At 42.0% G+C, this 27,824-nt stretch overlaps 1 protein-coding gene across 3 annotated transcripts in view; it reads right to left on the reverse strand.

The window, feature by feature from the left end:
* LOC124781594 (integrator complex subunit 1) overlaps nucleotides 1-27,824 on the reverse strand; it is a 269,211-nt gene that overhangs the window by 192,943 nt on the left and 48,444 nt on the right. For all 3 annotated transcript variants that reach the window (XM_047253875.1, XM_047253873.1, XM_047253874.1), the window contains exons 5-6: nucleotides 19,651-19,943; nucleotides 12,421-12,556 (exon numbers count right to left, since the gene is read on the reverse strand). In XM_047253875.1, coding sequence (XP_047109831.1) covers nucleotides 12,421-12,556; nucleotides 19,651-19,943 — 429 coding nt within the window. The remainder of the gene's footprint in view (nucleotides 1-12,420; nucleotides 12,557-19,650; nucleotides 19,944-27,824) is intronic.

A 27,824-nucleotide genomic window follows, 5' to 3' on the forward strand; every position in this document is an offset into this window, starting at 1 on the left:
CCGTCGTATTTGTAGAGGGGGAATCCATGCTTCTGTGAGGACATTCAACAGGACTAGTGCAAATAGCACCAACAGCCAGACGCACCCCACAATGGTGAACAGGATCAAGTATTTGTAGATTGAAAGGGGCCACTGAGCCGTAAACCTGACTACCATAATCTAGTCTGAACAAGACGAGAGCATGGTAAAGAGAGAGAGGTACAGTCTGCACACCAAGATGTATGGGCCAGGAGGGAGAGAGCATAAAGTTTCCACATGCACATAGTCTTTAGGTGGTGAATATGGGGCAGCCATGTCAGCTTTTTATCAAAAATAATGCCCAAGAAATGGGACTTTGCTACAATATCAAGGAGCTGGCTGCCTAAATAAATTTCTGGATTGGTGCATACTATGGGTTAATGACAAATATGCACAACCTGCATTTTGGAGGGAGAAAACTGGAAGCCATGGGAGATGTCCTATGCAGAGGCCCACTGGATGGTGTCTTCGAGACAGCGTTCAGCAGATGCTACCGAATGGGAGCTGCACCAGACGCAAAAATCTGTCTATGTGCAATGCCAGGATAACCACACACCCAACAGAGGTTACTGTTCTCCTGAATTTGAGGGGTGCTGAATAAAGTGCCAACTCGAACGCAGAAGAGCCAGTGGGATAAAAACTCATGGATGAAAATCAGAAAGGGGCCAAGAAACCCCCAGTCATGGAGAGTACCTAAAATGTGATGGCACCAAGCCGTGTCGCCTGCCTTATGTAGGTCAGAAGACTGTGACAAGGTGCCGGCCCTTAGTAAAAGCCAGTTGGACTGCTGTTTCCAATCTGAGTAAATGGTCAGTTGGAGATCATCCTTCCCGGAAGCCACACTGATATGAGGGAAAAGGCTCTGAGATTCAAGTACCCAATATAATCTGTAGCTAGCCATCCTCTTGAGCAGTTTACAAAGTACATTTGTCAGGCTAATCAGGTGGTAGTTGTCGAGAGACGTTGGGTTCTTCCTGGCCTTAAGGATGGGGACAACTATACTCTCTAGAGATTGCAAGAGGAAAGCACCCATGAGAAAAATACGGTTGAAGATCCTGTGGAGATGTTGCCTCTGGGGAATGTCAAAGTCTTGGATCATCTGGTTGTGGATGGAATCCGGGCCTAGGGCTGTCACACATGAAGAGATAAGAGCTTGCATGAGATAAGAGTCTGCAGTGACGGGTTCATGAAAGGGTTCAGCATGGTGTGGGTTGAAACAGAGGGGGTCTGTTTAACTTGGCATCTCTGCCAGAGAAAGGTAGCAGGATAGGAAAAGGATGCCAATGCCATCGCAAAGTGTGCTGCAAGGTGTTCTGCAAGGACCAATGGATCTGTCCACAGAGCACCTTGGAGGTTAAGATCCTGGACAGTTGACTGTCAATGATGACCCAGACGGCTACAGAGCTTGAACCAAACCTGCAACGAAGAGGCATACGGCCACAGGGAGTAAACAGAGCTCCCAGCATTCTTCTATACTCTGTTAATAAGGTAACGAGCCTCAGCACAGAGACGCCTAAAAGCAAGGAAGTTGGTCTGTGAAGGATGGCCGTTGGTGGCCCTGGACAGTGACCACTACGTACTTGGGCCAAGGCAGTACCGGTCGACGACAAGGGGGACCTATGGATAGGGGAACAACAGTGCCAGCAGCTTGAAGAATAGTGGCAGAGACACCTTGCATCAATGCATGACCGCATCAATGCAATTCAAGGGGGAGGTTTCAACGCACACAGCAGACATACATAAAGGCCAACTGGATCTGCAAAATGCCCAATGGGGGGATCTGTCTGCCTGGCGCCAGCAGAGGAACAATAGAATCACCGGAAAGTGGCCACTGTCACAAAGATCATCATGGGTTGACCAATGTAGGGAAGACATGAGAGCAGGGGAGGAGATCGTGAGATCGACAGCAGTAAAGGTGCTGTGAGCGGTACTGAAGTGGGTAGGGGAACAATCACTGAGGAGACATAAATCAAAGTCTGTAATAAGTCGGTCAATTAGGAGACCCCTACCAGTTGAAGTGGCACTCCCCCCACGGTGGGTGGCGGGCACTGAAGCCCCCATGGAGGAGAAACATGCGCGGGAGTTGCTGTATTAAAGGTAGACATTCAACATAGCGAAGTGGCCTACCTGGAGAGAGGCAGACATTGCAAACACTGATTACCAGAGTCATTTGCACTCTAACCACTATTGCTTCCATGTTGTTGTGAAGGGGGATCACAAATGACATTGGAGAGAACCAAAGTGCAGACCCCACCAGATGCTACCCTGGGGCTGGCATGGTTCCGACTGAATGCCCAATAAGGTGACAGAAATGCTTCCAGGGAAGGAAGAATGGACTGTGATAGCTTATGGACCTCTGTGCACCATGCATGAACTCACAAAAGAACCATGAGCCCCCTGGGGGGTTTTGTCCTTGGGCTGTAATGACAAATGTGTGTATTCATTACGCTATCTTCTGCATTATCCTTTAAGGAGATAAGAATATTACCAAAGGACACAGTTGCTAAATTATACTTCATGAAATAGTTCTCACAAAATTCGTGTTTGTTCATATTGGCAATTAATAAACTTCCCTCTACTGGTGCCTATATAACCTGCCTGTGTACAGTAAAACCCCATTTTTACATTCCCACATTTTACGTTTTCCCTCTTTTTATGTTTATTTTTGTTGGTGCCAATAAAGTCCTATTCTCTCAATACAATTCTTTCCTGCCACTAATGATTCTGTGTTACAGCATATCCCATGTTTTAGTTTCCTTTGATGTAATCATGAGCTTTCATATTGATGTTCACACAGATTTCTGCAATAAGTGCATCGTATTGCTCAGAGTCAGCCGTGCAACAAAGCAGAACATGCAGACTATAGATAAAGTTATTGATCATGCAATGCAAGCAAGGGTCGTGGCCATCTGTATTAAAGGTTCACAGCATTTTGGAAGGGTACCTTAATGACAATCGTGATCTGACAACAGTGGGTCCAGTAGCAACGTTCCTTTTCTTCACTTGATTGTATTACAACGGCTTTAATTTAACTTCACAGTCATTTTTAAGAAATAAACACCACTTATGAAAACAGCCATCTCTATAATGGGCTTTCATGTATCATTACTTCTGCCTGAAATACGTTAACCTGTACTAGGTATGCGGTCATACATTGGTATGATCTGATGTCAGATGTAAACATTCAAGATGCTCCATAACAAGACAAGAATTTCTGCCCTCTTCCTCAACTAGGATATCCCTGAATCGAGTGACCTTGTCGGCAACAAGCTGCAGATTTCATATCTATTGTTGTCTGTTTACGATGACTGCCAACTTTAGTGTTTTAACCAATGTTGTGTTACAAGTTTCAACTATCATTATTTTACAGTGATTATCAATAATACGTCTCACATTACAACATTTCTCTCTTTTTAATGTAGCTTCATGAAAGATTTTTGCTTCCATGTTTTATTTACACCACTGGACATGATGGAATGAAGAGGGTAACCTTCTTGCGTGTTGGTGTGTGTCGGCACTCAAGAAGCTGCCTTTGTGATAATCATGAATGCACTGACCGAGTGCTAATATATGCAAATGCACATTTCCTTGTTCATTCCAATCGAGTTCAATGGTGTAAAAACAACACGCAAGCAAAAATATTTCGTGAAACCACATTAAAAAGATATTCCTGTTTCAATGTAAGACTTATAATTAATATTCATTACAAAATTATGATAAATAAAACATTTAACACAATATTGCTTAAAATACTAAGGTAAGTAGACTTTGTAAACAGAAAACAAAAGGCACGAAATCTACAGCTTGGTGCCAACAAGGTCACTTGACTTGTGGACGTCCTGCGTGAGAAACAGGGCGGACATTGTCATCGTTACAGAGCACATCGAGGAGGAATGTTCACGTTTTGCATCAGGTTGTACCAACCTAAGACTGTGTGTCTAGGACGGATTAGTGTATTTCAAGTTGAAGTAACCATTTGTAAAGCTCGCTATAGAGACAGCCGTCTTCAAAAGTGGTATTTGTTTGTATAAATGACTGTGACATTAAATGAAGGCTATTGTCACACAATGCAATGAGAACAATGAAGGTTTCTACTAGAGTCATCATCATCAGATCACTCAAGTTGCTGCTATTGAAAACAGAAGACAGTCGACAGCACATGTTCTGAATCGCCCAACATGTCATGAAAAGACCTAGGCAAGAAGTTTTCTTGTTGCTAAAAAATAAAAATGATTACTGCACATTTAATTAAGAATTCCGAAACAAATTGCACTATTAGATTAAACTTCACTAACAGTACATCTACATCTACATCTATACTCCGCAAGCCACCTGACAGTGTGGTGGCAGAGGGTACCTCGAGTACTTCTATCGGTTCTCCCTTCTATTCCAGTCTCGTATTGTTCGTGGAAAGAATGATTGTCAGTATGCCTCTGTGTGAGCTCTAATCTCTCTGATTTTATCCTCATGGTCTCTTCACAAGATATACGTAGGAGGGAGTAATATACTGCTTAACTCCTCTGTGAAGGTATGTTCTCGAAACTTCAACAAAAGACCATACCGAGCTACTGAGCGACTCTCTTGCAGAGTCTTCCACTGGAGTGTATCTATCATCTCCGTAACGCTTTTGCGATTACTAAATGATCCTGTAACGAAGCGTGCTGCTCTCCGTTGGATCTTCTCTATCTCTTCTATGAACCCTACCTGGTACGGATCCCACACTGGTAAGCAGTATTCAAGCAGTGGGCGAACAAGTGTACTGTAACCTACTTCCTTTGTTTTCGGACAGCATTTCCTTAGGATTCTTCCAACGAATCTCAGTCTGGCATCTGCTTTACAGATAATTAATTTTATATGGTCATTCCATTTTAGATCACTCCTAATGCCTACTCCCAGATAATTTATGGAATTAACTGCTTCCAGTTGCTGACCTGCTATACTGTAGCTAAATGATAAAGGATTTTTCTTTCTATGTATTTGCAGCACATTACACTTGTCTACATTGAGATTCAATTGCCATTCCCTCACCATGCATCAATTCATTGCAGATCCTCCTGCATTTCCGAACAATTTTCCATTGTTACAACGCCTCGATATACTACAGCATCACCCACAAAAAGCCTCAGTGAACTTCTGATGTTATCCACAAGGTCACTTGTATAAATTGTGAATAGCAATGGTCCCACGACACTCCCCTGCACCACACCTGAAATCACTCTCACTTCGGAAGACTTCTCTCCATTGACAATGACATGCCGCATTCTGTTATCTAGGAACTCTTCAATCCAATCAGACAATTGGTCTGATAGTCCATATGCTCTTACTTTGTTCATTAAACGACTGTAGGGAACTGTGTCAAATGCCTTGCGGAAGTCAAGAAACACGGCATCTACCTGGGAACCCGTGTCTATGGCCCTCTGAGTCTTGTGGACAAATAGCGCAAGCTGGGTTTCACAAGATTGTCTTTTTCAAAACCCATGCTGATTCCTACAGAGTAGTTTTCTAGTCTCCAAAAAAAAGACGTTATCCTCAAACATAATACGCGTCCCAAAATTCTACAACTGATCAACGTTAGAGATATAGGTCTATAGTTCTGCACATCTATTCAACGTCCCTTCTTGAAAATGGGGATGACCTGTGCCCTTTTCCAATCTTTTGGAATGCTACGCTCTTCTAAAGACCAACGGTACACCGCGCCAAGAATGGGGGGCAAGTTCCTTCGCGTACTCTGAGTAAAATCGAACTGGTATCCCATCAGGTCCAGCGGCCTTTCCTCTTTTGAGCGATTTTAATTGTTTCTCTATCCCTCTGTCATCTACTTTGATATCTACCATTTTGTCATCTGTGCGACAATCTAGAGAAGGAACTACAGTGCAATCTTCCTCTGTGAAACAGCTTTGGAAAAAGACATTTAATATTTCAGCCTTTAGTCTGTCATTCTCTGTTTCAGTACCGTTTTGGTCACAGAGTGTTCGGACATTTTGTTTTGATCTACCTACCACTTTGACATAAGACCAAAATTTCTTAGGATTTTCTGCCAAGTCAGTACATAGAACTCTACTTTCGAATTCACTGAACGCCTCTCGCATAGCCCTCCTCACACTACATTTCGCTTCGTGTAATTTTTGTTTGTCTGAAAGGCTTTGTTTATGTTTATGTTTGCTGTGAAGTTCCCTTCACTTCTGTAGCAGTTTTCTAACTCGGTTGTTGCACGGCGGCTGTTTTCCATCTCTTACGATCTTGCTTGGCACATACTCATCTAATGCATATTGTACGATGGTTTTGAACTTTGTCCACTGATCCTCAACACTATCTGCACTTGAGATAAAACTTTTATGTTGAGCAGTCAAACAGTCTTAAATCTGCTTTCTGTCACTTTTGCTAAACAGAAAAATCTTTCTACCTTTTTTAATATTTCTACTTACGGCTGAAATCACTGATGCTGTAACCGCTTTATGATGGCTGATTCCCCGTTCTGCGTTAACTGTTTCAAACAGTTTGGGTTTGTTTGTCACCAGAAAGTCTAGTATGTTATTGCCACGAGTTGGTTCTCTGTTTAACTGCTCAAGGTAGTTTTCGGATAATGCACATAAAATAATTTCACTGGATTCTTTGTCCCTGCCACCCGTTATAAACGTTTGAGTCTCCCAGTCTATATCTGGTAAATTAAAATCTCCACCCAGAACTATAACATGGTCGGCAACCCGAAATATTTTCCAAATTTTCCTTCAGGTGTTCTCCCACAACCTGCTGAGCCAGGGGGCCAATAGAGACATCCAATTACCATGTTTGAGCCTGCTTTAACCGTGACCTTCACCCAAATTATTTCACATTTCGGATCTCCGTCAATTTCCTGAGATACTATTGCACTTTCTATCGCTATAAGCAGGCCTCCCCCTTCACTATCTAGCCTGTCTCGTCGGTTTGCATTCCAATCTGAGTTTAGAATTTCATTATTGTTTACATCTGGTTTCAGCCAACTTTCCGTCCCTAGTACTATGAGGGCATTGTGACTGTTTACTAATGAGAGCAGTTCTGGAACCTTTCTGTAGAAGCTCCTGCAGTTTATTATTACCACATTAATATTGTCATTTCCTGTTGCGTTTTGCCTACTGCTGCCTTGTCACGTCTTAGGAGGCGTCTTGTTGGGCCTAGGTAGGGAATTCTCTCTCCTAAAAAACCCTCATGTGCGCTCCACACATACTCCACTACCCTTTTAGCCGCTTCCTGCATGTAGTGCACGCCTGACCTATTCAGGGGGACCCTAAATTTCTCCACCCAATAGTGGAGGTCGAGAAATTTGCACCCCAGATCTCCGCAGAATCATCTGAGCCTCTGGTTTAAGCCTTCCGCTTGGCTCCAAACCAGAGGACCGCAATCAGTTCTGGGAACGACACTACAAATTGTTAGCTCAGATTCCACCCCACGAGTGAGGCTTTCCACCTTCACCAACTCCGCCAACCGCCTGTATGAACTGAGGGTGACCTCTGAACCCAGACGGCAGGAGTCATTGGTGCCGACATGAGCAACAATTTGCAGTCGGGTGCCTCCAGTGCTCTCTATTGCCGCCAGCAGGGCCTCCTCCACATCTCGGATGAGACACCCAGCAAGCAGACAGAGTGAACACTGGCCTTTTTCCCTGACCTTTCTGCTATTTCTCTAAGGGGCTCCATCACCCGCCTAACATTGGAGCTCCCAATCACTAATGAATCCCTCCACCCCGTGTGCCTGCTCGGACCTTGCTGAAGGAGCGGCCACATGTCCACTCACAGGCAGAGCGGGCGATGCCACACGGCCAGCCTCCACATTTACCCTCCGTCTCATGCAGTGTGAACGCCGTTGGAACTGCCACTCCCCTTGGAGAGAGGGTGGCCCAACCGTGCCCAGTACCCGCGAAGATGTCTCGACAGCAGGGACTGTGGGTGAAGCGTGTAACACCTACGGTGTACCATGCGACACACCAGACTCCCCACTGCCGCTACACTCTGAAGCAACAGCCTGAAACGGCTGACCGCGGCCATCAGCACGTTCTGCTGCTCGCAAACAGTGACCAGCTCCTCCTGCATCCATACACAGTAGTCACACATCCTATCCATCCTAATGAATCAACAATTTATTGTAGAGAGTTAAGTAATCAACTTTTAACTATACTGCTAATTTACTAAAGGCAACTGATACCTGACTAAACTGTGGTTACTAGACACTTCTTGTTAGAAACAATGAAAATAAGCACTAACTGTCTCTGGACTGTATTCAAACGAACACAAAACCTATGGAACACTATTACTAGTAAAGCTTCCTAAAAGCAAAAACACATGGAAAAAGAAGCGAAAATTAAGAAAAACACAGTTAATACTTGAATTTATGTAGCTTGCTGCACAGCAGATGTGAAGCAGATGGCAGTCTCGGTAAAATCTATATTCTACCTTTTCCATATAGTCACTACTTCTTTGAACGCAACAAGGGGGAATTGTAATTCCAGCAATGAGCCCAAAAAAATAATATGTACCAGTAATAATAAGCCAGCAAACACTAGTGTAAAAGTCATGTTCTTTAGTACACTTGACTATGAGTGAAACGATTAAAAAAGATAGGAAATGTATTTCTGTGGAAGAAATAATTACGATTCTACAATGCGTAGATTCCCATGCCGGATTGAGAGTTTGGTTAGTGAAGGACAAAGGATTTTCCATTTCCAGCCTGAACAAGACTGTGAGAAATCAGCCCAACATCAAAGTCAATGAGACAGGGTCTGGTTCTGTGGCAAAAAAGCATAAATACATTCGACCATCAGCAGATTATTGTTTGAATAGAGTTGCAGAGTGGTTTGTTAGCACGAGAGCATTGGGAATTTCACTTGTGGCAACATATTGAGAGAAACTGCTTCAGTTTGCTGCATAAATGGGGGATCACCAACTTCAACTTCATAGCATTGAATGGTTGGATCAATCTATTTAAAACTCGTCATAGCATTGTTTACAACCAACTGTGTGCTGAAAGTTTAAGTTTTGATAGCGGAAGTGTGGACCAATGGAAAAAGAAATGCAAAATATCTTTAAAGATTATGATCCAAAAAATATTTTTAATGTTGACATAACATATTACCAATTAAGACCTTATGTTTACCGTGGGAAACAGATTAAGCAGAGAATAACCATTTTACTTATGGTCACTGCTGATAGGTCCGAAAAATTACCTCCTTTGGTAACTGGTAAATTTGAAATGCCAACGTGTTTCAGAAATGTGAGAACTCTGCCAACTGATTATGATTCCAACAACACTGCATGGATGACCATTTGCATCTCCAAATCCACCAAGCACACATGCATTCAATGCTAAAATGGGGACAAATAGAGGAAAATAGTGGTGCTATCCGATGATATCCAGCACCCCCATACAATCTTGTGTGTACCGCTACCCCATGACTTTGTCACCTCAGTGTATATCGGGTGTATTATGCTCATATTCTGACATATGTCACTAAGAGCTAGGTAATAAAAGGAAGGGAGAGAAGCAAAACACAACCTAGCGAGATGAAATTTTTGATAAATAGAGTTGGAGTGACTAAGCTGTCACTCAGAAATATTAAGCTAGTGTCCCTGCCTCCTTACTGTACAAGTGAGCTTCAACTGTTAGATCTGGGAATCATCCATTCATTTAAAAAGAAATACAAAAAAATATTTGTTGAGAAGGTTGTATCGATGTACAACAATGGCATGGACCCAAATTCTATGACCACACAACTTTTAGATGCTATGCATTATGCAGCCAAAGCATGGATGGATGAGACAAGCTATATCTGTTTCGTGAAGGCAGAATTTAAGTTCACAGAAAACACAGCAACCACTGGCAGAACATTTGTCTGAGCCTACAGATTTTTATGTGATACACATATCATCTAGCTTCAAAAGTATGTCAGTCATCATTTCAGTGATGCCAACAGTAGATAGCATCATTACAAAACATTCTCAAGAAGGGAAGAGCAGATGTGATTGGTGAACAGAATGAAGAAAATGACAACCAAGAACCAGTTGTGCCAAGCAGTAGAGAAGCTGTGGAAGCTATTATCATTTTAAGGTAGTATGTTGGCAATGCATAAGGTGATGACAATGCATTTGATGCTTTGTATACTGTGGAGAGACAAGCAGAACTAATTGCTGTTAAAAAGAAACAAAAACAATTAATTGTTTCATTTTTAAATAGGCGAAATTTAAAATGCTTTAATTTCATATTCTGAACAACATAAAGAGAGTGTCAGTAAAATTAATTTATTTACTTTCATTTCTTGTGTTTACCATACTTTCCTGTATTTTACACTTTCGGGTCACTCCATGTCAAATCATCAAGTCTCATAACCTCACCACCTTTGATTTCATTAGTATTTTAGGTACATCTTTTCTGCAGTTTCAGATATCTGGATTAATTATTGAAAGATCTACCTTTAACTAAGATATTATAAATTAGCCAAAATTAGCATTACAGTCCTTCTTATATTGCGGTATAAATCTAGTTCTACTTAGGTTACAGATTTGATCTCTGGCTCATTTTATAGAGAAAATGAAGGGTTTTAATTGTGGGCTTCTTTCAAATTTCACACAAAAGTTTTCTGACCAAAAATTTTGTTTTCAAAATTTTTAACTACTTTTTGTGAAAACCTACAAATTTAAAATTTTGATAAATTAATATAATATTAGGTCCATATGTGTTTAATACAACCTGAAAGTTTCAAGCTAGAGCTCAAAAGAGCTTTCAAGTTGTTATCAAATTTGTCCAGTGATATGCTCATTACCCTAAAAAATAAAGATACTATGTTGAAAGTTAGGCAGTGTGTGAAACCAAAACTAATTTATAATTATGTCCATAGGTGGCAGACTAACTGAATGCGATTTGCAGGTTAAGTTCTATCAACACCGCTGCATAAAGTGCCATACTTTTCCTGTTAACAGTGAGTGTTCCTGAGCAGCTCTTCTGTTGCAACCCTTTCAAAGAAGAGAAGCACAGTCATGTTGTGAAAAACTTTGACCTATTCAAGAATGGATGGAGAATTTGCTGACTGATGTGAAATTAAACTGTAAAGTCTGTAGTAAATGCAAAATAAAACTTAATAAATTGAGCGGCCATAATCACATGGGAAACCTTTTCACATCAATCACCTGAGTACAAATGACAGCCTTGGCAATGGGCTGCCCTTTCGTACTTTGTGTACACGATAATACCGCCATCTGTACATGTGCATATAGCTATCCCATGACTTTGTCCCCCCAGTGTATATCAGGTGTATTATGCTCAAATCCTGACATATACCACTAAGACCTAGGTAATGGAGAGAAGAGAGAGAAGCAAAATACAAGCTAGTGAGATGAAATTTTTGATAAATAGTATTGGAGTGACTAAGCTTGACAGATCGAGGAATGAGAGGATCATGAAATTAGTGAAGGAAGAACCATTACAGGATAGGTTAGAGGAATCAAGATTTAGATGGTGTGGACATGTTAAGCAAACTGAGAAGAAGAGGATACCGAGAAAGATATACGGGATGAAAGGCAAGGGAAAAAGACCAAAGGGAAGCCCACGAGGCAGGCAGCTGAAATGACTGAAAGACTGGATCAAGTTGGAGATGGAGAGTGGTGGAAAGACAGAAGACAACAGAAAGGTTTGTTTCGAGAAAGACACAGCCCATGGCTGGAAGCAGCACAAAATGATGACCATGTTTTTGAAGCATGTCAAAAAAGAAACAAGACAAAACTACACAGAAACCAAAGAAATCAGCTGACAATTATTAAATATCAAATCACAAAATTAAATTAAGTGAATGAACAAATAAACACACCATTGATGCACACAGTGAACTTCTCTTTCGGGGATAAACGAGGATGTGCCAGTGTACAAGAAACAGGCCAAGAAAGACCCAACACCTACAGACAAGTTTCAGTATATCGGGATTCTCAAAAACATTGGATATGCTTATGTATAACAGATTAGCTGTTTATCTCGAAAAGCACAGTCTCATACACTCACAGCTGATTTCGGAAAACATAAATCTAAAGAATCAGTTATTACTAGCCTGACAACAAATCATACAGTCATTAGATGAAAAATGCTGCATTTTCCAAGTTTTTGGTTCTTTCCAAACCATTTGACACTACTCCCCATGAAGTATTTACACAAAAACTGGAACACTATGGTATCTTTGTGAAAGCAGATTTACTCGTATACCAAATCAACAGGAAACCATCAAACAAGGATTCTCACAGGATTCAATAATGGGGCACCATTACTGTTTCTTCCATCATTGTTTTTCAACTATGTATATCATTAATGGCTTAACACTTCACATATTTCTATAACTAATGATGTTACTAAACAAAAAGTCTACAGGAAAAGGAACTGATTTTACTATACCTCTACAAGGCCCGCACATGCAGTGAGGAACCGCAGAAAATTACGTGTTATATTGTCTGGTGGCTGTCGGCGGTTCAGCTGTTCTCGCACAGCTTCCATTACTATCTGTTCTACAGCTTCTTGGGATGAGGCATAGCTGAAACAATGATTCAAAACATTTTAGCTCTTTTTCCTTTTAGTTACATTAAATATACTGCCTATACAATGGATGAAAATAAGATTGATACAAACTATACTTTGTCCTTATTTTACTGTAAAGATTCCAATCAAAACACATAAATGAAACACGATTACCGAGGCTGTGTGAGAAGGAAGATTTGTTAACTGTTGAATTGGGAACAATTAGTGCATGTGTGACAAACATGCAGTCAGACATCAATACTGATCTTCTGATACTTTTTAATTTATTGCTATTTTAGAAGAGTTAGTAGGTAAGGAACACGATTTAGGTAAAGTGGAGATGAACAGGTGAAAAAGGAGAGTCACTATAGCCCCACAGAGAAGAACACAAGAGGCAGACAAACAGTTTCAAATTTGAAATTATAGTACCTGAATCAAAATTATTTCCCCATAGAAAAAACCACAAGCAGAAACCAATTACATGGTGAAGAGAGACAGAAGACATACAGAAAAGAGAAAATTTTAGTTAAACTATCAGAATGAAAATGCAAACCAAGGCACAAATACTTTCTTTAATTCAACTTACTTGTTCATACAACTGTGTTCTTTGAAAAATTATTAAGTCAGATCCATATGATTTCAGGATATTAAAATCCCATCCTCAAGCATGATCTAGAGGTCACTAATACATCAAACTCACAAGCACAGCGCCAATTGAGACGCCAAACCAACAGACTGAACCTCCACTCTGTAATTTTCTGGATATTCTGGTTGACTTCTTTATTACTTCCAATATTCTTAATACTGGTGGTATTTACAGAACCCTTTTGTTTACATTGTAAATCTCCATTACAGAGCATGTAATCTAGCTTTCTAATAATTGCGAAACTTTTACAAGCCATACAGATTCTGTTATTACTGTGTAGTGATAGTTTCATGTTCCTAGAGATGCATTTCTTATTGCAGGAATTCTTAGTTAACGATACGCTGTTTCCAATTTGCTGAATCGATCATTTGCTGCAGTTCTTTCTACTGAAATTTTATTGTATTATTCCTCACAGTATTTGAAATTTCTGGCTCTTGCCATTTCATTTTGTTGTAGCCTCTAGATATGCTGAAAGTAATGCTAAACTGTTGGCAATAACCAGACAGTTTACCTTAATTTCCATTTGATTTTCAACCTAGAATGATCTGTTTACTTTTGTGATTTTTGAGTTCAGAGATACCATTCATTATGATTTCTTCCCAATGCTCAGTTAAACAATAAAAGTAATAAACCATCACACCGCCTTACGACAGCCTCCAAAAGTCATGCATACCACTGGAAGTTAATCTTCAATGCAAACTTAATCTTTTTTCTGTTGACCTGTGTCTGACATGTATTACATAAGGATGCTATAAAATAATGTCAGTTTGTGCAATTTTAAATTGTCTCAAAGTTAACCATCCATTACTATCCTTAAGGCAATCAATATTTTAAGCACACTGAAGAAGAACCTTGGTGCACAGCTGAGGCGTGCAGTCTATAATACAATGCTGAAATTTTAGTACAGCAAAAGAAGAGTCGTATGGCGTAGTTCCTATGTGGTACGTGAGAGCTGCGTCTGAAATTAATTAGTTAAGTGTATCTCACTATACTGAGTGCCAATATTATGTACCCCAATATTTTTTAATTATATGAGCAGCCACAAAAGTGAAAAAGGTTGTTATCATTGATATCTAATATATCCTTACATCAACTGAAAAGAATAATTTCCACTTAATTTACATCTGTAGACAAAAATAGTTGAGCCAGAAAGGAGCCAGTGAAATCATGCCAAAGTTGATGGGTAAGTCCCACATTACAGGATATTTCCATATCACTACACCTGGCCATGCGCAATACAGCAGAAGTGGGTATTCCATGATCAAGTTGTATCACATCTGACCATGCATCCAACATGGTCTCAGCTACTGCAGTTGAATAGTTCTTGGAGGAAAATTTGACTCCATTACAAGCAGCCATATGCTTTAGAAATGGGCTACATAATTTTCCAAAACGACTGACTGATCCATTCAATACAATGTGTGAAAAGAGATACAGTAAATGGGTAGGATGTAGAGGGACCAACCACCCCCATTCAACAGACCGCTCCAACTCAGGTGATAGCCAATGGACAGCTGGCACCTGCATGCAGTGGTGAGCCAAAAAGCTGATGCACGGGAAGTTTGGTAACTAAGCTGTAACCAATGCAATAATATGGCCTCGGCTGAACATCTGCAGGCCATGGCTGACAAATGGTTGGCGCATGTGCAGAACACGGTATGGAAGCAGTAGGACCAACTGGCAATTAATCTAACCAATTTGCACCTGCTCACAGGTGAGCGGACAGTTGCTCACAGGTGCTAACCCCCATGGAGCCTAGCCTATCGCACAGGAACAGAGGAATATCAGACACTCTCCTAGTGATACAATCTCATGCTACCATCTAGTAAATAAAATGCGAGATTATAGAACAGCAGGCTAAGTATGCAGCATCACTGAAGACCTCTCACACAAACTCAATGGGTAGATCTCAACAGGGAGACAGCATTAGCCACCTGCGTTAACTTATGGTGGGATGACCACATAAACCTAATCTGAGACTGTCACAAATAATAGCTTTCAACCAGTAAGGCCTTAGTCAGAATTAGACGGCAAACACACATATACGCATGTATGCAAACGCAACTCACACACACGTGACTGCAGTCTCAGTGGCCACACTGCGAGCAGCAGTACTGGTGCATGGTGGGAGTAGGGAGCAGGCTGGGGGAGGTATGATAGGGTAGGCGTCGTGGACAGTGACATGCTGTTGGGGAGCGTGAAGGGACGATGTGGAAAGAGGGTAGGGCCGCTATGTGCAGTTGGGAGGTTAGACGGAGGGAGCGGAGAGTTGGGGAGGGAGAGAAGAACAACGGGAAAGGAGAGAAGTAAAAAGACTGCGTGTGATGGAGGGATGAGGGCTGTGTAGTGCTGGAATGGGAACGGAGAAGGGGCTGGAAGGGAGAGGAGAATGACTGACTAAGGTTGAGGCCAGGAGGGTTACGGGAACGTAGCATACATTGCGGGGAAAGTTCTCAATAGCGCAATTCAGAAAAGCTCGTCTTGGTGGGAAGGATACATATTGCACAGGCTGTGAAGCAGTCATTGAAATGAAGGATATCGTGTTTGGCAGCGTGCTCAGTAACAGGATGGCCCACTTGTTTCTTGGCCACAGATTGTTGGTGGCCATTCATGCAGACAGACAGCTTGTTAGTCGTCATGCCCACATAGAATGCACCACAGCAGTTGCAGCTTAGCTTGTAGATCACTTGACTGGTTTCACAGGTAGCCCTGCCTTTGATGGGATAGGTGGTGTTTGTGATTGGACTTGAGTATGTGGTGGTGGTGGTGGTGGCGGTGGTGGGACATATATGACAGGTCTTGCATCTAGGTCTGTTACAGGGGTATGAGCCACGAGGTAAGGGGTTGGGAGCAGGGGTTGCATACATATGGACAAGTATATTGTGTAGGTTTGGTGGACGGCGGAATACCATTGTTGGAGGGATGGCAAGGATAGTGGGCAGGACATTTCTCATTTCAGGGCACGCCAAGAGGCAGTCAAAACCCTTGCAGTGAATGCAATTCAGTTGCTCCATCCTGGGTGGTACTGAGTTGTGAGGGGAATACTCCTCTGTGGCCGGAGAGTGGGGCTTTGTGAGGTGGTGGGAGACTGGAACGATAAGGCATGGGAGATTTGTTTTTGTACAAGGTTGGGAAGATAATACGGTTTGTGAAGGCTTCAGCGAGACCCTCCGTATATTTCGAGAGGAACCACTCGTCACTTCAGATGCGACATCTACAGGTGTCTAGGCTGTATGGGAGGGACTTCTTGGTATAGAGGTCAAAGTGGAGGTATTCATATTCCACCAATCCTTAGCCCTCACCAACATAGTCCTGCAAAACCATTTCAACCAAGTCCAAACCTTCTTGCAGTACCTTCTCTCCATCTGCAAAATTCTCCTGTTATGCAATCCCAAATTCCTGGAACCTATAACACACATCGAAACTCTTACCCTCCAGGAATTAGAGCAACATGCACAACGCCACCTCAAAAAGCTCTCCATCCTGCTTACTTCCTACTCCCGTCTTGGAGTACCACTGTCCATCCCCTCTACAACACTCTCCAAAACCACCACATCCCCTCATAGCTGACAAATCCTGTCTCGCAGACCTACTACATTTACCTCACCCTCCAAAACCCCCTCCCACCACCACACAGAATCCAGAACCTAAACAGACCCAAAACGCAGTCATGAACCTTTCTTCCAAAGCCTTATCCCCACAGAAATATCAGTCCTTTCCGAAGGCCTCACTTTTTGCCCCATTCCCAAATTGAATCATGCAGGACTTGTTAAATATCTTCTCTCCTGCTCCCAGTCCCTACACTGGATACACTTTTTCGCCACCAACCCTACCAATCAGACTCAACCAAAGATCAATATTGAACCCTGCCTAACTCAGTTCACTTCTCCATCCAACCGTGATCCACCCTCACTGCCCCCAAATCATCCCCCTGTCAACTTACCAGAATTTCTTTACCTCGAAATTTGTCTCACCATCATTCCCTAAATCCCTCAACAAACTAACCTTACATCCACAGAAAGAACCACAGTCCACCATCTTAAAACTGATCCTGATCTTATAATCTTACCTGCAGACAAAAGGCTCCACCACTCTTGATCTGAACTGCAAAGATTATCTAGCAGAAGGACTCCATCAGCTATCAGATATGTCCACCTAGAAACCTTGCCGCAGTGATCCCATTCCAGAATTCCAGCAGGATCTCCACTCACTCCTCAAATCTTCAGGCCCTTCCCAGAACCTCTCCCTAGAGTCCAACTGTCTACTCACCCCTACCACTCCCTGGACTCCCACCTTCTACATGCTTCCTAAAATCTATAAACCCAACCACCCAGGATACCCCACTGTGGCCAGTTACTGTGCCCCCACTGAGATAATCTCTGTTCTCGTAGACCTACACCTTCAATCTACACTCCTGGAAATTGAAATAAGAACACCATGAATTCATTGTCCCAGGAAGGGGAAACTTTATTGACACATTCCTGGGGTCAGATACATCACATGATCACACTGACAGAACCACAGGCACATAGACACAGGCAACAGAGCATGCACAATGTCGGCACTAGTACAGTGTATATCCACCTTTCGCAGCAATGCAGGCTGCTATTCTCCCATGGAGACGATCGTAGAGATGCTGGATGTAGTCCTGTGGAACGGCTTGCCATGCCATTTCCACCTGGCGCCTCAGTTGGACCAGCGTTCGTGCTGGACGTGCAGACCGCGTGAGGCGACGCTTCATCCAGTCCCAAACATGCTCAATGGGGGACAGATCCGGAGATCTTGCTGGCCAGGGTAGTTGACTTACACCTTCTAGAGCACGTTGGGTGGCACGGGATACATGCGGACGTGCATTGTCCTGTTGGAACAGCAAGTTCCCTTGCCGGTCTAGGAATGGTAGAACGATGGGTTCGATGACGGTTTGGATGTACCGTGCACTATTCAGTGTCCCCTCGACGATCACCAGTGGTGTACGGCCAGTGTAGGAGATCGCTCCCCACACCATGATGCCGGGTGTTGGCCCTGTGTGCCTCGGTCGTATGCAGTCCTGATTGTGGCGCTCACCTGCACGGTGCCAAACACGCATACGACCATCATTGGCACCAAGGCAGAAGCGACTCTCATCGCTGAAGACGACATGTCTCCATTCGTCCCTCCATTCACGCCTGTCGCGACACCACTGGAGGCGGGCTGCACGATGTTGGGGCGTGAGCGGATGACGGCATAACGGTGTGCGGGACCGTAGCCCAGCTTCATGGAGACGGTTGCGAATGGTCCTCGCCGATACCCCAAGAGCAACAGTGTCCCTAATTTGCTGGGAAGTGGCGGTGTGGTCCCCTACGGCACTGCGTAGGATCCTACGGTCTTGGCGTGCATCCGTGCATCGCTGCGGTCCGGTCCCAGGTCGACGGGCACGTGCACCTTCCACCGACCACTGGCGACAACATCGATGTACTGTGGAGACCTCACGCCCCACGTGTTGAGCAATTCGGCGGTACGTCCACCCGGCCTCCCGCATGCCCACTATACGCCCTCGCTCAAAGTCCGTCAACTGCACATACGGTTCACGTCCACGCTGTCGCGGCATGCTACCAGTGTTAAAGACTGCGATGGAGCTCCGTATGCCACGGCAAACTGGCTGACACTGACGGCGGCGGTGCACAAATGCTGCGCAGCTAGCGCCATTCGACGGCCAACACCGCCGTTCCTGGTGTGTCCGCTGTGCCGTGCGTGTGATCATTGCTTGTACAGCCCTCTTGCAGTGTCCGGAGCAAGTATGGTGGGTCTGACACACCGGTGTCAATGTGTTCTTTTTTCCATTTCCAGGAGTGTATTACCCAGAAACTACCCTCCAACATAAAAGATACCAACCATTTCCTCTACCGACTCTCCACAGCTCCTGTCCATTTACAACAAGGTGCCCTGCTCGTCACTATTGATACCACCTCCCTTTACACTATCATGCCTAATGCCCATGGCCTTACCACTACTGAACACTACCATTCCCAACGCCCGATAGATTCCAAACAAACTACCTCCTTCCTAGTCATAATGGCAAACTATATCCTCACCCACAATTACTTCTACTTCAAAGGCACTATTTACAAACAAATTCGCGGTACAGCTATGGACACATTTGTCATAATGGTATCTCATTATACCTAAAAACTCACCACATATGTGGCAAGATGTAACGGGTGGAAGGGAAGATCTAATACCAGCAGTATTTCATTAGTACAGAGTATTATAACGGCACAGCTAAGAAGAAATACAAAAAGAAAATCTGTCCACCATAATCAAGAAACATTTTGCGTGTTACTTTCTTTTTCCTTTTCATTCAATATACGAAAAAATTATCATATAACTGTTATAAAATTGCACGTAACTAAATGCAACCAAAAATTATTTATCTTTTATGAAATCTTAAATCAATGGAAGCTGAACTAAAAAATAAATCCACTTACCGATTGCATATGGTGTATTCCATGTTGCCAAGTAACTCTGTATTGATAGAGTAAACTGTGCCATCATTAGCTCCAGTAACTGATTGTTCATCATCATCACCAGGACCAGTGGGTGTCACTACAGATGGAGATGGGCAGGATTCAGAACGCAGCAAGCCAGCTGCTACCAGAGGGTCAGACGGCCGTGGAGGAAGTGGACGGGTTCCTACTGAAGTTGTCACATTACTCACAAAGAACTGTATGTCCTCCTGATCCACCCACATACGATCACCAAGTGAATCGTCAACCCATAACTGGAAGAAAGAAAGGAAAAAAAGGTCAGATTTCTAGCACAAGCTCCACCATTACAATTCACTCAAATTCCACGAGAAGAAATTGAACTACGAATGAGATCATGCTTTAAGTAGGTCTACTGTCCAAATCTTACAACTATTCTTTTTTTTTATGGCGCGAAAACAACTCGAGTCATAAGCACTCACTTTATAACCTTGGTACACCAATACGTTAAAGAAGCTAAAAGCGACCCTATACTAAGCCCAATTGACAGATGGAATGAGAGCAAAAAACAAAGGATTTCCCCCTTGGAGAAAGGTTCATAAAATACACCATAGAGGCAACAGAGGTCCCTAACCAAACATTAGAAGTCCTTCGCCATTTTGCTATGACAGATAAATAAGTAAAACAAGATAGACAGCCTGCACATCATTCACTAAAACAGATGATAACTCAGATGGTAAACATATACTGGAAAGTAAGTGGTTCAAAAATTGACATTGGGTCAGAAAATGGTGAATCGTCAAACCTCGATGACAATGAGCACAATGTGGGGTGGGCGATCACCACTTAACAAATGGCAATAGTTACAAAGATAGTGACCAGTACAAAACCTAGCTAAAATGATCTCCTCACAACAGTAGGGCCAAGAGGAGGCTGGCCAAGTAGTTTGGAGATGTTTGATCCTCCTGTGAAGAGAGGACCATTGGTAATGCCAAAGTGACACAATCTACAACAGACAGCAACACGGAGAACATACAAAGGAATGGAAGTGCTAACAGGCCGAGGTGTGACGACTGCAGCCTTGGCAGTAGTACCAGCTACCTCATTTCCCGCCAGACTGATGTGGCTAGGAACCCACATGAACATTACCGTGGCTCCCTCAACAGCGAGCAAATGTAAGCCTTCTTGGACCCATTGCACTAAGGGATTGACTGTGTACAGCACACAGAAGCTCTGAAGGTCACCGACAGATTAAGAGCATATGACATAATTAAAAAGCTTGTGATGCGGATATGCTGGGTGGCCCGAAAGAGGGCGAAGAGCTGTGCTGTAAAAATCGAGCAGCGTTCTGGAAGCAGATACTGAAAATGGTCGGTGCCATTGATGAAGGCATACCTGCCACCATGGCCAGCTTTACAGCCATTGTGTACACAAAGATGCTATCGTTAAGTTGCAAGCAAATGGCAAAAAAAATTTACAGTGATAGATTGAATCTGGTGTAGTGTCCTTGGGAGGTGAAGGAAATCCATGATGAACATGGGCCACCACACAAAGCCAAAACAGTGAAAGGTTTACACCCATCGAGAATGTGGCAAGTAGCACGAAGCTGAGCTGCCAGAGTAGTAGTGAAAAGCGAACTCCAGGAGGTAATAGAAAACAAAGGCACACCCCTTGCTGGCAGTCAAGGGAGTCATTGCAAAAGGGAAGTGGCTGGGTATGGAAGGCAAACAGCATGTGTGTCCGCTGAGGAGGACATGATGTTGGAATGACAGCAGTAGTTCTGAATAGAGTGTCTCAAGCAGATTAGTGCAAAAGGTGGAGGATGTGCAGATGAATAAATAAAACATCCATAATCTAGTTTCAAACAGATGAGGGATCAGTATAAATGGGGGAGAGTGGTCCGATCCACTCCCCAGGAAGTACCGCTTAGGACACACAGCATATTGAGGGACTGGCTGCAGCATGTGGCCATGTAAGACACATGAGATGACCAAGAAAGTTTCCTATCAAGCATGAGCCCCGGGAATTCCATGGTGTCAGCAGATGTAAAGACAATGGAAGACACCCATTGCACCTTGATAAATTAATACAAACTGCTTTGTCAGTGGAAAAGCAAAAGCCACTATCAGTGCTTCAAGATCAAAGACAATGTCGAAGATGCTGGTCAGGGAGACAAGCCTGTGAAGAACTGCAACAGGTCACAAAATCGTTGACAAAGAGGGAGCCGGAGACGACTGGCAGGAGACAGTCCATAACAGGATAAAGAGGATGATTCTTAGAACGGAGCTTTCAGCACCCCGTTGTCCTGGATAAAGGTGTCTGACAAGGCCAAACCCACACATAACTTGGAATCTTGGTCTTTTAAAAATTTCTGAAGGAAACAGGGAAGGCGGCCTTGGAAGCTTCACGTGTATAGAGTACCGACGATGCAAGTCCTCCTGCAGGTGTCACAGGCTTCTCCACAGCAAAAACTCAGCAACACTCTGGTATTTCCACAGAAAACCTTTCACAACATGGGTGGACACAGAGACGACATTGTAAACTGCAGAATGGCATGCAAAAAATCCACATGCTGCAGTGATTAGTAGATTCAGAGACACGAGCTACCAAACCAGCCAACCATGAATCATACATCCCATCTCCTTGCAAACACAGCTGGTGAGAGAAATGGGGTGGCAGCTAAAAGGAAGGCATTTGCCCATACTGGGCTTAGGTATAGGTATGACAAAGACTTCACGGCAGCATCTGGGAAATGTGCCATCTGCCCAAAAGAGATTGTACATACGAAGGAAAAAGTGCTTGCCCACAGGACAGAGGTGATGCAACATCTGAATGTGAACACTGTCCAGCCCTGAGGGGTGTAATAAAACTGATTATGGTGAGAAAACTTACTAACCGATCTTGAGTCATATGAAATAACCAAATCCCAAGTTGAAGACTCAAAACCCAGAAATCCACTACCATATAGCTATATAACGTTAACATATATACACATACTTAATGCAATTACGATGATAAGTATGGACTTCTTAAAACGATAGGCAGTGATAAACATTATATGTACTTTAATTTTTGAAATGTATGTTTCAAAGATGTTTTTGCACAAATAGATTGATATATGATACTATTTTCTTTGATGCATGGTGTTAGAGATCAATCTTTGCCTTTGGGCAGTTCGTAGTACAAGTTTGAAGTGCGAAGATGGAGTACAAGTTATGAGCGTTGTGTTAACATGGTGGTTGATGTTGGTTTGTATCGTGACGTAAAATGACTGAAAATATATCTACTCAATAACAGTAAGTCCACCAGTGTTCATATTATTTAACAAAATGAATCCAAGCATCCTCTAGACCATTATACAAAGTTGTATTTTTGAATGGGCTACAAGCCTATTACATACAACAAAGAAGAAGAATAAAAGATGAGTATTATAAAACTGTTTATTCAAATTCTACTGTTGCTACCTCTCTCTACAGTGTGTCACTATCTCAGCGTGCCAAGTGCTGTGAAAATGTGACCAGTCACCCAAAGTTAAACTTACTTCAAAATTAATGAATCAACTTTGGACTACAAGAGGGTGGTGATGGTCTGAATATGTTGGCGTCATCTGGGATTTTCTAAAAGTGAAGTATGAATACTGTGTTTGACTATTTTTTTTGTTTCAGATCAAAAGTATATATATTGTGAAAATTTTATATGAACAATGAGCCAAGTATGAACCATACCTACAAAATAGCAACAATAGAAGCAAACAGAGATCACAATCAAGACAAAGAAAAGAATGAAAAATAAAAAGTGAGGTGAACAATTAACAATGTTGACAGCCAATGACAAGGTTAAATACTGGAAATATTTTCTTTCTTTTTTTCTTTTAGTAGTGAAATGTTTTGTGGAATAATCATTAACAATGAAAGTCACTGAACAGGGATCTGAAGTAATAGGAGGGAGGGGGGGGGGGGGTGATACAGACATGGCAGACTTAAGTAGTGTTGTGAAACACGGACCCGAAAGCTTTATTCATGAAGCAGTAGAACAGGAAAAAGATGCCAATAAATCATGTAAATTAGTAAAACAATATGATAATAACAACATAAGTACAATGTTGGCATTGCTAATAAAAATGAGCAATGATGATAAGGATCAGTTAATAAAAATGAATAGTGATCAGTTTTCCAAAATTAATGAGCAACTTTAAATCCACAAACAAGAAAGTAAGAAACAATTCACTGAATTTAGTCACTCAATAGGAGTGTTACTTGAATGTATCGGTAAAAACACAGTTCAGCTAAATGATATCAATCAAACAATTGAGAGGTTATGGTCGAGCAGAAACTGTTGAATCTAAAATGGAAGAAATTGAACTTAAATCTAACACTTAAGTCAAAAATGTCAAAGACAAGATCATTGTAGATAGAGAAAAAAAAACAAAAAAACAAAAAGAAAATTTAAGTAGTCAAATTTCAACTTTGGAAAGTAATATTGATGCCAAACTAGAGCTTGTTGAAAGCAGTTTTGTTGAACAGGTAAAGACAGTAAATAATAAATTCGTAGAAAATGTAAAATTGAGTAACAAAAACCAGCACCCTAGAAAGTAGTGTTTCTGTACTGTGCAAAAAGGTTGAAGAATTGGTCAATGACGACCTTAAGAGAAAGCTTATTACCAATTTTAGCACCATGTTTTGCAACATTCCATTGAAATTTTTTTCAGTTGAAGGTAGTTTACAGGCCATAGATTTTCTGCAGCATTGCAGAGAGAATTTTGTGTCTAATAAGACTCATATTACGAAAATCAAGTGTGTTAAGAAGTTTCTACAAGGTGAAGCATTAGGGCTAATCAGTATACTGATGACACAACCTATGCAGATTTTGAGAATAGATTTTTTGATAGAGTTTGGTCAAAGACTGAGCAAGTTGGAATAAAAAGTGAATTTTTCAATCGACCAAATTACGGGGAAGGGCATATTAGCATGAAACAGTTTTGCAAAAATCAACTTAAAAAAATTAGCTCATTTCAACAAACCTTTCGTTAAACTCACCTAGATCATTGCTTTAAAAAAAGGGGTTACCAGCTGAGGTCCAGGGGGACCTAGTCTGTGGGCTAGAGGACATGATAGACCACTTATTGAAATATTTAGGTAAATTAGATAAAGTCTTGTAAAAACCAGGTAAATACAGCCATAATAGGCACAAACATTTTGAAAGAGGTAATAATCAAAATTGGCACAGCAATAATCACTACAGGAGGGAACGTAGTAACCACAATGGCAACAATTATCAACAGAAGGAACATAATAGAATAAATGTAAGTTTTCATTCTGGAGAAAGGCAACAGTTGAAACAGAAATTGGAATACAAATGATAATAGAAACACAAGGAAACAGGATGGAGCATTAATTCAGGAAACAAAAAACTAGCTTGGGTCCCATTGTTGGTTCAGAAGTTGGGGACTCATGAAACAAATAGCGAATGGACCAGAAATTGCACAAATACTGACACACAAGACTAACACTCTTGTGAAGCAATCAGTAGCTATCTTGAAGATGTGTACTGTCCTGTTAATATTATATCTGTTCAGAAAGAAGTATGTTCACTAGCGAAGGCAAAATATGCAAATAAGGCAAGTGAGCACATAGAAATTGGAAAAGAGGATATAGAAGAAATTAAGTTGTCAGAATTCTATGTTCCTTTTTAAAAGCAGTTGATTTATCCACTACTGGCTTGCTAGGTCTATCGCAGCTTCACCAGAGCCCAGGTAGCCGTCACGTTTCAGGGTTCCCATAAGGCCTTCCCAGCTACCGTAGCGGTCCTGGGGCACACGAAGTCCCCGCTGTACACCGCCCCTATAGGCAGTCCCCTACTTTGTGCCGTTGCCCATCTCCCACGACTTGGACGAGGGGTTGGACTTATGGGAGACGTACTGCATGGTTCAAGCGGGAAAATGGGCTGCGACAGGGAAGTGCACTTTCGCCTTTATTGTTTATTATTGTTATGGATGAAATCCTACAGCAAGTATCAGATGCAATTAGAGATCATAAAATGAAAGCAGTGCTTTTTGCCGATGACCTGATGTTATGGGGAAATTGCGAGAAGGAGGTGCACGAGCAGTTAGACGTATGGGAGGCAACGGCAGCACAATATGGAATGCACTTCTCTGCAAAGAAAAGTGAAATAATTGTCACAACAAGGAAGAAGAATAGGCCAAATGTGGATATAACTTGTGGAGGGGAAAAACTACAAGTGGTAGAGAACTTCAAGTACCTGGGAAGCATGATTGAAAGTAAGGGGGGAAACGCAATGGAAATAAATGAAAGGTGCAGAAAAGCAGGGCAGTTCTACAAATGCATTAGGGGGCTTATTTGGAGCAAGGAGGTGCCACAGAAATCCAAGGGAATTATATACCGAACCTACTTTGTCCCCATATTGACATACGGAAGTGAGACATGGGTAATGCACAAAAGTGACAAAAGTAGAATACAGGCTAGTGAAATGAAGTTCCAGAGGAGCAGGTTGAGTGTAACAAGACGAGACAGATTGCGAAATGTGTATGTGAGAGAAAGACTAAAGGAGGAACCAGTACAGGACAGCATAGAAAAATCAAGACTGCAGTGGTATGGACACATGAAGAGAATGGATGAGGGAAGAATTCCAAAGAGGATGTTTGATCTGCAACTGGAGGGGAAGAGGCCCAGAGGAAGACCAAGAGATAGATGGGTGAAGGGAGTGAAGGAATGTGTGACGAGAAGAGGAGAGAACTGGACGAAGGTGGAAGAGGGGGAATGGTGGAAAGACAGAACACAATGGAGAGGCTTGTGTTCCCGACAGACCTAGCCAGTGGTTGGAAACTGTCCAAGATGATGATGATGATGATGATGATGATGATGATGATGATGATAATTCTATGACTGGGTAGCATTTGTTAAATGCTGAAGTAACTGATTTTTGTGATAATTTTGGAATTCAGAAACTAACGGAAGAGCCAGGTAAGAAAAAAGTACTGTAATAATGCACCACAACTTAAGTGAAACTGGGTATTTAAACAGTAATGAAGTATGGTGTGATGATGTTGGAAATATGAGTGGCGATATATATGAATAATAAATTAAAGGTGGTGATGAGTATAATAACAAAGAAGAAAATTACTTTGTTGATTTTAAACAAGAATTGGCGTCATTATGTATTAGTGTGGAAATGTGTAGTAGTGGCTATGATGCTGTAGAGGTACCCAAGGATTAAGGGGTTATGACAAATCACAGCAAACAAAACTCTTTATTTAATTACTAGTACAGATGAATTTTTTGTGTAACTGGTTAAATAGTGATGCTACTGAGAAAGATGAAAGTTTTAGAATCATGATAAACAATCTGTGTTCAGCTTTATAGCCAGAAATATGTTATTGTAAAACAACTTCAAGGCAAATACCATAGTGTTGATCTACATGAAATAAGTAAATGTACATGAATTGATGAAATTCCCAGTGACAGTGATGTCTGTGTTAATTTAATGAAAGTGTGCCAAGGCAATGAAAATGGTAAGAACAACACTGGTTTTGGTTCAAATGGCTCCGAGCACTATGGGGCTTAACTTCTGAGGTCATCAGTCCCCTAGAACTTAGAACTACTTAAACCTAACTAACCTAAGGACATCACATACATCCATGTCCGAGGCAGGATTCGAACCTGCGACCGTAGCGGTTGCGTGGTTCCAGACTGTAGCACCTAGAACCGCTCGGCCACTCCGGCAGGCACTGGTTTTGGAGGCTCTAGTTTTGAAGAGAGAGATCACCTGTTACATGAGGATGTTGAGAGTGATAAATGTACTGATGTTTGTTATCCGTTCATTAAAGTCAGAACAGGATCATGGGAAGGCAGGTGTCTCATTCACACAGGTAGCCAAATTTCAAGAGTGTTTGAATCTTTAAGTGAAAAATTAAAAGATAATGAGGACTATGTAGAATTGCCTGTAATTGGAGTATGGATTAAAGGTGCACCTGGGAAACATAGTAAAGTGGTTAAAAGCCAAGCTTTATTAACTCTTACAGTTGAGGGAATAACTTTTACACATGGATGTTTAATAATTCAATATCTCAGTGAGGATCCATGGCATGTCATGGATAACTGTTGTGAATGCAGGTTTTGATTGGGGAGGGCAGAAGTTGATTGCCAATGCACCTATGAAGA

This window comes from Schistocerca piceifrons, chromosome 1 (genome assembly GCF_021461385.2).
Source record: "Schistocerca piceifrons isolate TAMUIC-IGC-003096 chromosome 1, iqSchPice1.1, whole genome shotgun sequence".
NCBI lineage: Eukaryota > Metazoa > Arthropoda > Insecta > Orthoptera > Acrididae > Schistocerca > Schistocerca piceifrons.